This window comes from Orcinus orca, chromosome 17 (assembly GCF_937001465.1).
Source record: "Orcinus orca chromosome 17, mOrcOrc1.1, whole genome shotgun sequence".
NCBI classification, from domain to species: Eukaryota; Metazoa; Chordata; class Mammalia; order Artiodactyla; family Delphinidae; genus Orcinus; species Orcinus orca.
Genome location: NC_064575.1, coordinates 29,814,340 through 29,831,550, shown reverse-complemented (window position 1 = coordinate 29,831,550; position 17,211 = coordinate 29,814,340). Strand labels below are relative to the sequence as shown.

Here is a 17,211-nt window from a genome sequence, read left to right as displayed (position 1 = left end):
ATATGCTAGGCATTGTTCTGTTTTATATAATCTGTCTCATTTAATACAAACAATGATGAATGAGGTGGGTACTGCTACTAGCTCAGTTTTTACAGATAAGGGACCTGCAGCTTAGAGTCTTAGTAAGTTGCTCATGTTTCTATAGCTATAAAGTGTATGCTCTGACTCCTTGTGCTCTTAAAGAGCACATCACTTGTGCTCTTAAAAATGGGGCTATTGGGCTTCCCTGGTGGCACAGTGGTTGGGAGTCCGCCTGCCGATGCAGGGGACACGGTCTCGTGCCCCGGTCCGGGAGGATTCCACATGTCGCGGAGCGGCTGGGCCCGTGAGCCATGGCCGCTGAGCCTGCGTGTCTGGAGCCTGTGCTCCGCAACGGGAGAGGCCACAACAGTGAGAGGCCCGCATACCGCAAAAAAACAAAAGAAAACAAAACAAAAATGGGGCTATCATGGGCTTCCCTGGAGGCGCAGTGGTTGAGAGTCTGCCTGCCGATGCAGGGGACACGGGTTCGTGCCCCGGTCCGGGAAAATCCCACATGCCGCGGAGCGGCTGGACCCGTGAGCCATGGCCACTGAGCCTGCGCGTCCGGAGCCTGTGCTCCGCAACGGGAGAGGCCATAACAGTGAGAGGCCCGCGTACCGCAAAAAAAAAAAAAAAAAAAATGGGGCTATCATGGTCACACAGTGTGGACAGGGCACAAACATAGCTCACCACTTCTTCAGTGTATGCTATAGTCTATAGAATTCTATAAAATAAGGGGACAGTGCCTTCTCTTAACTCCATGGCCGTTCTAACCCACAATGAACTTGCTCTTCTCCAAATGTCATAGTTCACCTTGTCAGGACCAGCTCCCACCTAATCATCTAATTCTTGACTGTCTTCCCCATTTTTGTAACAAGAGTTAGTTCTGGTCCCCTATTAAGGACAAGGAGCATTTTTTACGTTTTATTTCAGTGACGCCCTGCCTCCATCGAAATGTTGTCAAATAATAGTGTGTGTGTGTGTGTGTGTGTGTGTGTGTTGATTTTTTATGCCTGTTTGGAGATGTGCTTACCAAAATTCAAAAACAAAAGGCCAAATCTGTAAGAGACATGAATAGCATAAAATTGTCTCAATATTTACAAGAGCAGGAGGATGGAAAAGAATACATATTTTATGTTTTATTATTTTTATTATTGTGAAATACTAATTTTGTAAGAAACATCAAGACAACAAAGGATCCAATCTGCTAAAGGATAACGAGCAATTAGTTAAGTCTATCATGTTTTATTTTTAAAGTTAATGAGCTAACTTGATAAAGTAAAATACAAAAAAAATTCTCAGGTTAAAGATTTTAACTTTATATTATATTGCTCAAAGGAAATATGTTTTCTCCAGTCTAGGATGTTATCAAGTCATATAACACATACTTACAATGGTTCACAAGATACAACCAGGCAAAAAAAGGGTTTCATGCAAAGCTCTCATTGTAAAAGGAAGGGCCCCAAAGTATCAGTAACTATTTAATCACCTCACCTTTGGGGAAATTTTCTTCTTGCTGTCACTATTCTAGTTCCTCTCCTTTGCTCTTTGGTGACTACTTTCCTTTTTCCCAAATGTGGAATTTACTCAAGATTTGCTCCTTGAGTTCAGCTTTCTTTTTAATACTGTTTTTCTCAGACTTTATTAATAGTTTTATGGATTTAATATCACATTTCTATGTAGACAAATTCAAAATTGATACCTCTAGTCATTTCAAGATTATATTGTATACCCACCACAGCACTTAACACACACACACACAAATTCTTACATAGTAAGTATTTTATTAAGCTAGTCAATTTAACTGATTCTGTAGCATCACACACACACACACACACACACACACACACACACTAAAAAGAAGAAATTTCTTTCTAAAGGTAGCTTGTTGAAACTTATTTTTTGTGTGGCAAAACCCAAGTTTAAAGAGGTATATTTCAATATCACAATTTTTCCCAAATTAGGTGGTTTCAAAAATAAATAAAATTATATGTAATATTTAGCATGGGAACAAATAATATATATAATCTGTTACATTCTATGTGTTATGTGTATTCTATATGTATACAAACAACATCCTATTACATACATATAGACGTATTACATATATAAGCTATATCATTGGATGCATACATTACATGGGATGTGTTATACCCATAACACATAGAATATTAAGTGCAATTTTTCCAATTACTCCAAGATGTTAAACTTACATTTATATAAATTTAAATGATATAAAATAAAATATATATACATATATGTATATATATATATATAAAGATTAGATAGATTGATATATAGATATTTATGTAACAGAGTGCTCTGTGTAGTTTTCCTACTGTAAAAGTGACTTTTCCTGTTGCTTCAGAGTTTTAGAAATTAAAATTTCCAGGGCTTGCTTGCATAGTGATTTAGAGATTATAAAATTGGTTTTGCAAACTTTAGCTCATTTTCCATCTCAAGAGACTATAAGCTGAGGTCAGGCAATTGATGGAAAAGATTGAGAGAGGTCTGTTTAGTGAGGGTTGCCAGCGTCCTACAGTCATTTTCCTTCCTCTTCTTCCCCTTTCCCCAAAGCTCAAAGTGAGGATTGAAAGAATCTCTTTTCCCCATTTCCTGTCTGCCTACATTTTTCCCCTCTGACTTTAAAAGAACTTAATTATAGGAATGAGATCACTAGGTAATTTAACCTAACTCCTGACCAATGCTCCACTGAATGCACAAGATGCCTTGCTAACCTGTAGATTCTTTTCCTAGATTGAAAGAAGTAAGAATGTAGAATTAAGTAATTAAAGAATAACTAGCTCTCTACTCCCAGAAGCCCGCTTCACAATCCTGCAGTCAGACAACGAGGGCAAGATAAGATCTGAAGAAAGATCATGAGGAGTCAGCCAGTCTGCATAAATGGAAAATGATGCAGAACACAACCTCCTGCCTTGATGAGTCACTGAGATACTTTAAAAACAGTCATGGCTGAGCAGACTCTTCGGAGTTGGTCTGGGACACGGAACTACCTTGCCCCAGGTTGCTGGAACTCTGAATAAAGCAATCTTTAATTTCTACCAAAACCTGTCTCTTGAGTATTGGTTTTTTGATTGGTGAGCAGCCAAACCTGAGTTCAGTAACAAGGAGACAGGACATTGATAGAGTAAGTGTGTGGCTCTCCCTCTCCCATCAGCCAGGTGGACTGACAAAAGTTAACTAGTGTGGAACTGTCTGGAAAGGGAGTAAACCTGGAGATCTGCCAGAAGGGATGAGCTGATCCAAAAGAAAGACTTCCATGGTATCCACTGCATGAAACCAGGGACAAAAGGTGTAGTATTAAATAAGACACTACAGGAGACAATACCATTCAAGGGAGTTACGGAAGGAAGGACAATATAAAAGATTGCATTTAGAGCCAAATCACAGAAGGTAAGCATAAAATTTTACCTCTAATATCCACCCTCCCTTCCTTCCTGATCCTCTGAGAAGAGCAAGAAAGAACAGCAAATGAACAGAAGAGGATGCAGAGTAAGAAAAGGGTAATAAACTGATGTGAACTCCTTTTCCCACTGCAGAATTATGGCACAATAAGGCACAAGCTGTGCTGTCAAGCATGAGAATTTGAAATTTTGATATGAAGACAGGACTGGAATTTTTTTTTTGACTGAAATTTTTAATACCTAAAAAGATTAAGCTACTTGTTAATAACTAGGATCTGACTGAGATTTCATCCAGGGAACATGGAATAATAATACTACATAGCTTGTTTGAAAGCTTTGGTATTAAAAAAAAATGATAAAGATATTTTATAAATTCACCCTACTGAGTCCAAATTGTTCAATATAAATTTATCAAATAATTTTCTTTCCACATGGCTTCAAATGTTTATTTTCAAAGAAAACTTCTACTAATAAGCTATAAAGTTATCTTAATAATTATTGAAGAACTTCCACTTAAAATTGCTTGTATAATGTTGCTAAATGTTATCATGTAAAAAATACATTTTAATAAAAGGTAGCAGCATAGTAAAATATATAATATATCAAATATAGGAGTATATAAAGTACAAAATACAGTATAAAGTACAAAATACAGTGTGTGTGTGTATGTGTTTTTGTGTGTTAGCATATACCATACCATACTGAGCTGACTCTAAAGAAATTTGATTTTCTTTATGATTGGTTCTTTGAAAAATTGTGAGGCTAATTAAAAAATGAATTAAAGATTTTAAGACTCGTTAGAATCATTGTTGATGATCTTGTAAAGGAATGAATAATTTCTCTCTCTTTTCCTTATATAAAACACTGTAATAAAAACATTTTGCTTTAATATATAAATCAATATCAAGAAAAGCAAAAACAAAACTTCTTACTATTTGTACTGCACCAAGTTTTTTAGTCCAGTTTACATCTGTAGCAGGGAGTAAATATAGCAGATATTTGCATCTCATGAAAAATGTATTTGATCCTTAGACTGTATGTTTTTCACTTTATTTTCATTATGTTCAGATAATACCCACATATTTACAAAATTTATTAGAGGGTTAAATTGAAGAATGAAGATGGTATTACTTTTTTTTTCTTCTTTGTAGTTTGATTCTCTGATACAACACAATAAAAAAGCAAATAATGGCAAAGAAGCCAAATAGATGGCGGAAAAATAAAACATAACCCTTTGTGAAAAACCACAAAAACTCTCCTAAGCATTAATAATATTTAATGTTTTATTTTTAAAATAAATACACAGAAAAGTCAGGTAATAAAATTAGACAAAGAGTAGCATGTCTTAAAATATAACACATTTCCTATAGGGGACAGATTCAACAAGGATAATTTATGTTTTTAGCAATCCAAAATAAACTGTAGGCAATAATCACATACTTGTCCTTCAGTAGACTTAAGAATAAAAGCCCTAGAGTTGCTGACAGTTAACAAGATTGTCTGTTTTTATGTCTATTATTTTTTCAAAATATTCTATCAGAACTAGGGAAGCAAATGATTTAGAGCTGTGAACTTGTTATCATCCAGCTTGCAATAAAAATGCATCACTGCAGCACTGATAGCTCCTGGCATGCTGTGGCAGTGATAAAACTTTTAATGGTGCTGAACAGGCATGGGGTATTGTCAGAAGAGAATGCTCAGAAAGCTACAGTATCTCAGACCTTTGAGGCAGGTGTTGGAGAATGAGTATTAACTATAAAAAAGAATAACAATATACAATCTTGTCATACAATAACAATATCAATACAATGGGGAGAAACAATGAAAGTTTAAGGAAAATCAGTCATCAGCTTAAAGTGATGTAATTCAAGAACTCCATGGCAGCATATAAAGAAAATTTCCTATAGTTGGAAGTCAGAAAAGTTGAGGATTGGACTCAGTAATTATAAGGATACCATAGCTCCAAATAACTTTGCACTTACAACCACAGCAAATATTCTACTGAACCCTGAAATTTGGGATAGAGACTTTAAAACCTAGGACATAAAGTATAATTGCCACTTTTCAGTGAGAAAATATATGAATGCATTAAAAAAAATTGAGTTTGTCCCATGTCTGGTTCACAGTAGCTCTACTGGGTTCATAGACCCACCTCATGGCAATTTCCATGGATTTTAAACATGTAATTTGAATGGTTTCTAGGCCTTTGTGGTAAAAACAATCAGAAAGGAAGATCAAGTGGAGGCCTCTGAAATTGCTCTCTCCCTACCCTCCTCCACCTTAGGCAAGATAGTAAACAAAAACAATATCACAGACATCAGCAAGATGGAAGATTAGAAGTTCTGACCCAGCCCTCATCCCTCACAAAAGTAACAGTTTAATAACTATCCACAAATAAAAATAGAGTGTTGGAATACAATTTTTAAAAGCCCACAATAGAAGGGAAGAGATTTTCAAGACAGAGACGTTGTTTAAGATCTAACTCGGGAGGAGGAGTCTCGAAGATGGCGGAAGAGTAAGACGCGGAGATCACCTTCCTCCCCACAGATACACCAGAAATACATCTACGCGTGGAACAACTCCTACGGAGCACCTACTGAACGCTGGCAGAAGACCTCAGACCTCCCAAAAGGCAAGGAACCCCCCACGTACCTGGTTAGGGCAAAAGAAAAAACTAAACAGAGACAAAAGGATAGGGACGGGTCCTGCACCAGCGGGAGAGAGCTGTGAAGGAGGAAAAGTGTCCACACACTAGGAAGCCCCTTCGCGGGTGGAGACCTCGGGAGACGGAGTGGGGGAGCTTGGGAGCCGCGGAGGAGAGCACAGCAACAGGGGTGCGGAGGGCAAAGCGGACAGATTCCAGCGCAGAGGATCGGGCCGACCGGCACTCACCAGCCGAGAGGCTTGTCTGCTCGCCCACCGGGGCGGGCGGGACTGGGAGCTGAGGCTCCAGCTTTTGTCGGAGCGCCGGGAGAGGACTGGGGTTGGCGGCGTGAACACAGCCTGCAGGGCGTTGGTGCGCCGCGGCTGGCCGGGGGAGAGTCCGGGGAGGGGTCTGGACCTGCCGAAGAGGCAAGAGACTTTTACGTCCCTCTTTGTTTCCTGGTGCACGAGGAGAGGGGATTAAGAGCGCTGCTTGGGAGGGCTCCAGGGACGGGCGCGAGCCGCGGCTGAAAGTGCGGAGCCCAGAGACGGACTTGAGACGCTAGGGCCGCTGCTGCCGCCGCTGGGAGGCCTGTGTGCGAACACAGGTCACTAGCCACACGCCCTTCCGGGGAGCCTGTGCAGCCCGCCACTGCCGGGGTCCCGGGATCCGGGGACGACTCGCCCGGGAGATTGCACGGCGCGCCTCAGGCTGCAACGTCACGCCGGCCTCTGCCGCTGCAGGCCCGCCCCACACTCCGTGACCCTCCCTACCCCCCGGCCTGAGTGAGCCAGAGCCTCCGAATCAGCGGCTCCTTTAACCCCGTCCTGTCTGAGCAAAGAACAGACGCCCTCCGGCGACCTACACGCACAGGCGGGGCCAAATCCAAAGCTGAGCCCCTGGGAGCTGTGAGAACAAAGAAGAGAAAGGGAAATCTCTCCCAGCAGCCTCAGAAGCAGCGGATTAAAGCTCCACAATCAACTTGATATACCCTGCATCTGTGGAATACCTGAATAGTCAACGAATCATCCCAAATTAAGGAGCCCTGTGGATGAAAGGCTCTTGGTGCTGCAGCCAGGAGTCAGTGCTGTGCCTCTGAGGTGGGAGAGCCAACTTCAGGACACTGGTCCACAAGAGGCCTCCCAGCTGCACATAATATCAAACAGCAAAAATCTCCGAGAGATCTCCATCTCAACGCCAGCACCCAGCTTCACTCAACGACCAGCAAGCTACAGTGCTGGACATCCTATGCCAAACAACTAGCAAGACAGGAACACAACCCCACCCATTAGCAGAGAGGCTGCCCAAAATCATAATAAGTCTACAGACACCCCAAAACACACCACCAGACGTGGACCTGCCCACCAGAAAGACAAGATCCAGCCTCATCCACCAGAACACAGGCACTAGTACCCTCCACCAGGAAGCCGACACAACCCACTGAACCAACCTTAGCCACTGGGGACAGACACAAAAAACAACAGGAACTACGAACCTTCAGCCTGCAAAAAAGGAGACCACAAACACAGTAAGATAAGCAAAATGAAAAGACAGAAAAACACACAGCAGATGAAGGAGCAAGATAAAAACCCACCAGACCTAACAAATGAAAAGGAAATAGGCAGTCTACCGGAAAAAGAATTCAGAATAATGATAGTAAGGTTGATCCGAAATCTTGGAGATAGAATGGACAATAGAATGGACAAAATGCAAGAATCAGTTAACAAGGACCTAGAAGAACTAAAGATGAAACAAGCAACGATGAACAACACAATAAATGAAATTAAAAGTACTCTAGATGGGATCAATAGCAGAATAACTGAGGCAGAAGAACGGATAAGTGACCTGGAAGATAAAATAGTGGAAATAACTACTGCAGAGCAGAATAAAGAAAAAAGAATGAAAAGAACTGAGGACAGTCTCAGAGACCTCTGGGACAACATTAAACGCACCAACATTCGAATTATAGGGGTTCCAGAAGAAGAAGAGAAAAAGAAAGGGACTGAGAAAATATTTGAAGAGATTATAGTTGAAAACTTCCCTAATATGGGAAAGGAAATAGTTAATCAAGTCCAGGAAGCACAGAGAGTCCCATACAGGATAAATCCAAGGAGAAATACGCCAAGACACATATTAATCAAACTGTCAAAAATTAAATACAAAGAAAACATATTAAAAGCAGCAAGGGAAAAACAACAAATAACACACAAGGGAATCCCCATAAGGTTAACAGCTGATCTTTCAGCAGAAACTCTGCAAGCCAGAAGGGAGTGGCAGGACATATTGAAAGTGTTGAAGGAGAAAAACCTGCAACCAAGATTACTCTACCCAGCAAGGATCTCATTCAGATTTGATGGAGAAATTAAAACCTTTACAGACAAGCAAAAGCTGAGAGAGTTCAGCACCACCAAACCAGCTCTAGAACAACTGCTAAAGGAACTTCTCTAGGCAAGAAACACAAAAGAAGGAAAAGACCTACAATAACAAACCCCAAACAATTAAGAAAATGGGAATGGGAACACACATATCGATAATTACCTTAAATGTAAATGGACTAAATGCTCCCACCAAAAGACACAGATTGGCTGAATGGATACAAAAACAAGACCCATATATTTGCTGTCTACAAGAGACCCACTTCAGACCTAGAGACACATACAGACTGAAAGTAAGAGGATGGAAAAAGGTATTTCATGCAAATGGAAACCAAAAGAAAGCTGGAGTAGCAATTCTCATATAAGTTATATATATATATATATATATATATATATGTAGTTTGCTTGAGTGCAGTGTTTTTTGTTTTCTGTACTGAATTCATTAGCATGGGTCGGTATAAAATTTAGCATAGGTCAATATGTAATTTGTAAACTAATAAGGTCTTAAAAGTGAGGAATTAAGTCTTTTAAATTTAATTATTTATTGTAAAGAGCAGAATAGCATACATAAACAGGTGCCTAAGGAAAACTTGTATTCTAATATGGAACTCTCATGAACACCTTTTTTTTTTTTTCTTCTAACGGTATGATAGTAGGCCATTTGATTATTTTTATGGCTTTAACTTTACAACAATGAAATATTCGTAAATTTTAAAAAGTATTTTTCTTTATTTGATGCGGGTGGGATACTGGAGAAATGAAAGGTCAAACATCTATTGAGGAATCCATACTTGTCTATATATGGTGTACTTTTATTTCAAGAACTGATTTAAAATTCCTAAAAGGATGCTATAATAAGTTATTATGCCATTTTACAGACTGAATTAAGTGAATTTCAGGGAGGTATGAAACTTGCCTAAGGCTATCCAGCTACCAAGCGGTAGAAGTGAGAATTAAATCCAGGTATACCTATAAAAAAAAAAATAAAAAAAAAAATAAAATAAATAAATAAATAAATAAATAAATAAATAAAAAAAGAAGGCGAGGGCAGCACCAGGGTATGGGGTTGTTAGTTTTATAGGGGTGAGTAATTTCATACACTGATGAGTGGGAGGAGTATTCCAGCTATTTTGGGGAAGGGGTGGGGATTTCTAGGAATTGAGCCACCGCCCACTTTTTGACCTTTATGGTCATCCTTGGAACTGTCGTGGCACCTGTGGGTGTGTCGCTTAGCTTGCTGATGTGTTACAATGAATGTATACTGAGGCTCAAGGTCTAGTGGAAGTAGACTCGTCCGCCATCTTGGACCTATTTTGTTCTAATCAGTTTATGTTGTGTCCTCGGGCTATGTAATTCTTTTAAAGGTTGTGCCCTGCCCCCTTTCCTCCTGTTTCATATTGAATATATAATATTTACCAGAGTATGTTTTAATAATTAATACATGATATATTGTATAATTAATTTATATATCATATATATAATGATATCTATAGGTATTTGTTCTAATAAGTCATTAAAAATAAATGAATATTAAAAAAAATAAAATAAAATAAAATATTAAAAAATAAATAAATAAATAAAAGCCCACAATAAATGTCATAATTGATGTGGTAATACCTAAAAGCTTTTCCTCTAAGATCCAGCACAAGGCAGGGATGCCCACTCTTGCCACTTCTCTTCAAAATAATACTGAAATTCTAGACAGAGCAAGTGTACAAAAAGAAGGAGGAAAAGAAGGAGAAGCAGAAGAAGGAAAGAAAGAAAGAAAAGATATCCAAATCAGAAGGAAGAAGTAAAATTACCTGTTTGCACATGACATGATCTTATGTGTAAAAAACCCCAAAAACTCCACAAAGAAAATGTTAGAAATAATAAATAAATCCAGTAAAGTTGCAGAATATAAAATCAACATGCAAACTCAGTGGTTTTTCTATACACAAGAACAAACTACACAAAAAAGAAATTGAGAAAAGAATCCCATTTACAAGAACAACAAAAACAATAAAATACTTAGGAATAAATTTAACCAAATAGGTGAAAGACATATATTCTGAAAACTATAAAACATTAATGAATAAATTAAACACAGATAAATGGAGACCTTCTGTGTTCATAGATAGGAAAAATTAATATAGTTAAAATGTACATGCTACCAACTCAAATTCAACAACATATTAAAAGAATTATATACCATGACCATGTGGGGTTTATCCCTGGGATGCAAGGATGGTTCAACATATGCAATCAATAAATGCGATACACCACATTCACAGAATGAAAGAATAAAAATCACATAATCATCTCAATATATACAGAAAAAAAAAATCTGACAAAATATAACAGCCTTTCTTGATAAAACCTTCAACAAATTGGGTATAGAAGGAACATGCCTCAACATAAGAAAGGCCATATACCACAAAGACATAACTATCATCCTACTCAACAGTGAGAGATCAAAAGCTTTTTTCTAAGATCAGCAAAAAGACAAGGGTGCAACTCTCACCACTATTTTTCAACATAGTACTGGAAGTCCTAGTTAGATATAGTCAAGACAAATCAGAAAGGACACAGTAAAATTTTTATTATTTGCAGGTGATGTGACCTTATATGCAGAAAATCCAAAAAGCTGTTGGAAATAATCAATGAATTAAATAAAGTTTCAGGATATAAAATCAACATACTGAAATCAGTGGCATTTCTGTATACCAACAAAACTTCTGCAAAAGAAATAAAGTATCCCATTCACAATAGCATCAAAAATATAAAATATAAATAATTAAATGTTTCAACCAAGTAATTGAAATATCTGTATCATGAAAACTGCAAGATTTTTATGAAAGAAATTGAAGAAGATACAAACAAATGGCAAGATATCCCATGTTCATGGATTGGAGCAATTAATATTATTAATATGTCTGTACTATCCAAAACCATATAATCCAAACCCAATGTAATCCCTATCAAAACTCCAATGGCATTTTTCACAGAAATAAAGCAATCCTAAAATTTGTATGGAACCACAAAAGATCCTGAATTGCCAAAGCAAACCTGAGAATAAAGAACAAAGGTAGATGCATCACAGGTCTTGATTTCAAAATATACTACAAAGATATAGTAATCAAAACAGTATGGTGTTAGCATAAAAATAGACATACTAATGGAACAGAAAAGAGAGCTCAGAAATAAATGCCATCACATACAGTCAACATATATTTGACAAAGGTGCCAAGAAAACTCAATAGGGAAAAATAACCTCTTTAATAAATAGTGCTTGGAAAACCAGATAACCACATGCAGAAATTGCACAAATAACCCAATTTTAAAAATGGGAAAAGGACCTAAATAGACATTTCTCAAAGGAAGACATAAAACTGACCAACAGGTGCATGAAAAGGTGCTCAACATCGCTAATCATCAAGGAAATGAAAATCAAAGCCACAATGAGATATCACCTTACACCTGTTATAATGGTTATTATCGAAAAGAAAAGATAAACGTTGGAGAAGATGTGGTGGAAAGGTGATCCTTGTACACTGTTGGTGGACATGTAAATTGATACAGCCATTATGAAAACAGTATGGAGCTACCCTCCCCCAAAAAATTAAAAACAGAACTAACTACCATATGATTCAGCAATACCAATTCTGTGTAGTCATCTAAAGAAATGAGAACAGGATATTGAAGAGATATCTACATTTCCATGTTTATTGCATCATTATTCACAATAACCAAGATATGGAAACAACCTACATGTTTATCCATGGATAAATGGAGATAGAAGATATGATATACAAACAAACAATAGGATATTATTCAGTCTGAAAGAGAAGGAAATCCTACCATTTGTGACAACACAAATGAACCTGGAGGACATTATGCTAAGTGAAATAAGCCTAACATACAAAGACAAATATTATACGATCTCACCTATATGTGTAATCTAAAATAGTCAAACTCATTGAAGAATAGAGTAGAATGTTGGTGACAAGGGGTCAGGTGTGGGGAAAATGGAGAGATATTGGTCAAAGGGTGCAAAGTTTCCAGTATGCAAGACGAGTAAGTCTTAGAGATCTAATGTATAGCATGGTGACTATAGTCAACAACGCTGTGTTGTGTACTTGAACTTTGCTAGCAGAATACATTTTAAGTGTTCTCACCACAAACATACAAAAATCTAACTATGTGATATGAAGGATATGTTAATTAGATTGCGCTGATCATTTCACAATGTATACATATATCAAAATATCAAGATGTATAACTTAAATATATACAAATTTTATTTGTAAATTATACATCAGTAAGGCTGGAACAAAAATAATACTACATCCCAGGTAGAATGACAGAGATTAGTGCTGCCCTCATACACCTAATTCAGGATTCAGAGGTGGTAGTCCCATCTTATTCTCATTTAATTCATGAGTTTTGTCCTTAAAAGCAAACAACTAGATCCTAAAAGATTGGAGTGGATTACTGTAAAGTCAACAAAGAAATAGCCCTAATTATAGCTGCTCTGCCAGAGGTGGTATTTTTTTCTAAAGAAGATTGAAAATGTATTGGTTACATGGTATGTGACCACTGAGTGGTGTGTTCTTTTCTATCCCTATCGAGATAGATTAGAAACATTACCCATTCATGTGTGATCAACAATATACTTTTATGTTCTTGACTCATTTTTTATCCTTGTTTGTTTTTATTGGCTTTATCCATATTCATTCTTCTTGAATCTGAGAATATTCTAAGTTTTCCTGACTTCAATCCATGGTGCTAAATAATTTGGTTTTAATTGTTTCTTTGGCTCTTTTCTCCTCTGAACATCTTGACCACCCTAAATCCAAAATTGGCTTTTTTAACCACAATTCTAGTTGAACCAGACCTGACCCTCATGTGGGGTATCTAGACATCCAGAAAGATATTAAACTTTATTTTTTTGTACCAGCTGATAGTTTTGAAACACATATAGGCAAAGGATTTTCTTCAAGCGAGACTTTCTGATTGTAACAGAATCAACACCTTGATTACCTTAGCATTGTCCTTGAGATAAGCAGCATAAACATACATTCTTAACTTGATTTAAAAGGCCCTTCATGATCTGTCCTTTGTGTTCCCTTTCTCAAATCACATGTTCCCTCTCCCTTATCTCAAAATAACCCTCCTTCTACATTCAGTCATCCAACTACATTGGCCTTGTCTCAGTAGTCAAACATACCACAAAACACCAGCCAGTGGGCAATATGCTTTGGAAGGTATCCCTCATTAAATTGTTTTAAACACATTTCAAGTTGTGTTAACAGTATAATTCTTATTTTTAAAAGCTGTATTATCTTGAATATTTCAGGACACACTGAGTGATATATTTAGATTTAAATATCTGGAAGAGATAAAATGTTACAATAATGATACATTGTTGCTTATTGAGAAAGCAAATATTCCTTTCTTGCCATTGGGTCCATTGAAGGTATGTGCGTCTCTGCCAGTATAGAGTTTCTGAAGTCTTCACTGAAAACAAAGCTGTGGAAACTCTGAGGTATGAAAGAGGTTGTAGACTCATTTTCTTCACTCAGATTTTTATATATCTGTGTTCGTGGTCAAGCTAGGCCTTTCAGTATCATATAAAATCCATCATTTCCTATCACTGAAATAAAACAAAACCAAACAAGATATACTGTAGACTTTATTTCCCAGACTCTTTGATATAAGTATGACTACAATAAAGATTACCATTGCTTCACTTTTAGCAGATTTCTTTTAGTTTAATCAATAAGTGACTTTAATGTGGCACTTAGGCATCACAAATAATTTAGTCAAATAACAAATATAACAAAGACATGTCTACATATTTAGAATACTATTTTCTGACAGTTATTTATAGTAATAAATCCTTTTATGTAACTGATAAATGCTAGAAAAGAACCATGGTGCCATATCAAGATTAATAGATATAAGACATCATGAGAAAAACAGGGCCAGAAAAGTCCTTGAACTTTTCTAAATGCCTCCCACCCCACAAAAATGTGCCTTTCTTCTTATTTTATATAAGTAACAATATATACCTACTATTAATCTTCATTTATCTTTGTTCTGGACAGAATGATGATCACTCATAGAACTGAGTAAAGAATATAGTATGAAAAGGGAGGGGTTCCCTTCCTGTTGGTTGTTTGGCCTGAGGCAGCCCATCACTGGAGCCTACCTGGGCTCTTTGGTGCGGCTAATGACGGATGCTGGGAGGGCTTACGCCAAGGTGTACTTCCCAGAACTTCTGCTGCCAGTGTCCTTGTCCCCACCGTGAGCCACAGCCACCCCTGCCTCTGCAGGAGACCCTCCAACACTAGCAGATTTTTCTCTCAAGAAGTAGTGCAGCTTTGAAGACTCCTAGAGATCATGGCAACATTTTTCTCAACTGCATCAACCAACAAGCATTGCTACCTCGAGGAAATAAGAGGCTGCTGAACTCATCCTTGATTCTGTCAAACTATCCTCAATATGTATAATTGGTCCCTGTGTGGTTGTAGGCAAGAAAAAAAAAAAAAGGACTGAACCCCAGAAACATGACAAATGCTTTGAAAATGGCTTTGGACTAAAAAAGTCTCCATGTGTTTCATAATGTAATCTTTTTGCTTATGAAAAATGCCTGTGAGGATGTCATAGAATGCTGCTGCTGGAAGATTCAAAGCTGTCTCAATGCGTCTCAGCTTTGCTTGTCTGAGTGGAATGAAGCCAAAGCTGAACCTTCGTATAGTGCCCTGCATGTGAGGCTGGAGAGGCTGATCGCTCACCCACCTCTTCTTTTTCTGATACACCAGAAATACATCTACACGTGGAACTCCTCCTACAGAACACCTACTGAACGCTGGCAGAAGACCTCAGACCTCCCAAAAGGCAAGAAAGTCCCCATGTACCTGGGTAGGGCAAAAGAAAAAACAGAGACAAAAGAATACGGATGGGACCTGCACCAGTGGGAGGGAGCTATGAAAGAGGAAATGTTTCCACACACTAGGAGCCTCTTCACGGGAGGAGACTGTGGGTGGTGGAGGGGGAAAGCTTCGGAGCCGCGGAGGAGAGCCCAGCAACAGGGGTGCAGAGGGCAAAGCGGAAAGATTACTTCACAGAAGATCGGTGCCGACCGGCACTCACCAGCCCGAGAGGCTTGTCTGCTCACCCACCAGGGCAGGCGGGGCTGGGAGCTGAGGTTTAGGCCTCGGTCGGAGTGCAGGCAGAGGACTGGATTTGGCGGCATGAACACAGCCTGCAGGGGGTTAGTGCACCATGGCTAGCCGGGAGGGAGTCCGGGGAAAAGTCTGGACCTGACGAAGAGGCAAGAGAATTTTTCTTCCCTCTTTGTTTCCTGGTGCGCGAGGAGAGGGGATTAAGAGCGCTGCTTAAAGGAGCTCCAGAAACGGGCGCGAGCCACGGCTAAAAGACGCTAAGGCTGCTGCTGCCGCCACCAAGAAGCCTGTGTGTGAGCACAGGTCACTATCCACACCCCCCTTCCAGGGAGGCTGTGCAGCCCGCCACTGCCAGGGTCCCGGGATCCAGGGACAATTTCCCTGGGAGAATGCACGGCGCGCCTCAGGCTGCTGAAACGTCCCGCTGGCCTCTGCTGCTGCAGGCTTGCGCTGCATCCATACCCCTCCTTCCCCACAGCCTGAGTGAGCCAGAGTCCCCGAAGCAGCTCCTCCTTTAACTCCATCCTGTCTGAACGAAAAAGAGACGCCCTCCAGCGACCTACACGCACAGGCGGGGCCAAATCCAAAGCTGAGCCCCTGGGAGCTGTGCGAACAAATAAGAAAAAGGGAAATCTCTCCCAGCAGCCTCAGAAGCAGCGGATTAAAGCTCCACAATCAACTTGATGTACCCTGCAACTGTGAAATACATGAATAGACAACGAATCATCCCAAACTGAGGAGGTGGACTTTGAGAGCAAGATCTATTATTTTTTCCCCCTTTCCTCTTTTTGTGAGTGTGTATGTGTATGCTTCTGTGTAAGATTTTGTCTGTATAGCTTTGCTTCCACCATTTGTCCTGGGTTCTATCCGTCCGTTTTTTTGTTTTCTTTTAATTTTTTTTCTTAATAATTATTTTTTATTTTAATAATTTTTTAAATTTTATTTTCTTTCTTTCTTTCTTTCTTTCTTTCCTTCCTTCCTTCCTTTCTTCCCTCCCTCCTTCTTTCTTTCTTTCTTTCACTTTCTCCCTTTTATTCTGAGTCGTGTGGATGAAAGGCTCTTGGTGTTGCAGCCAGGAATCAGTGCTGTGCTTCTGAAGTGGGAGAGCCAACTTCAGGACACTGGTCCACAAGAGACCTCCCAGCTCCACGTAATATCAAGCAGCAAAAATCTCCCAGAGATCTCCATCTCAACACCAGCACCCAGCTTCACTCAACGACCAGCAAGCTACAGTGCTAGACACTCTATGCCAAACAACTAGAAAGACAGGAACACAACCCCACCCATTAGCAGAGAGGCTGCCTAAAATCATAAAAAGTCCGCAGACACCCCAAAACACACCACCAGACGTGGACCTGCCCACCAGAAAGACAAGATCCAGCCTCCTCCACCAGAACACAGGCACTAGTCCCATCCACCAGGAAGCATACACAACCCACTGAACCAACTTTAGCCACTGGGGACAGACACCAAAAACAACGGGAACTACAAACCTGCAGCCTGCAAAAAGGACACCCCAAATAAAGTAAGATAAGCAAAATGCGAAGATAGTAAAACACACAGCAGATGAAGGAGCA

At 39.1% G+C, this 17,211-nt stretch overlaps 1 protein-coding gene across 1 annotated transcript in view; it reads right to left on the bottom strand.

Annotated features, from left to right (window-relative positions):
* CNBD1 (cyclic nucleotide binding domain containing 1) overlaps positions 1-17,211 on the bottom strand; it is a 395,245-nt gene that overhangs the window by 92,011 nt on the left and 286,023 nt on the right. The window contains 1 exon segment of the mRNA XM_049700473.1: positions 13,907-14,100. Coding sequence (XP_049556430.1) covers positions 13,907-14,100 — 194 coding nt within the window.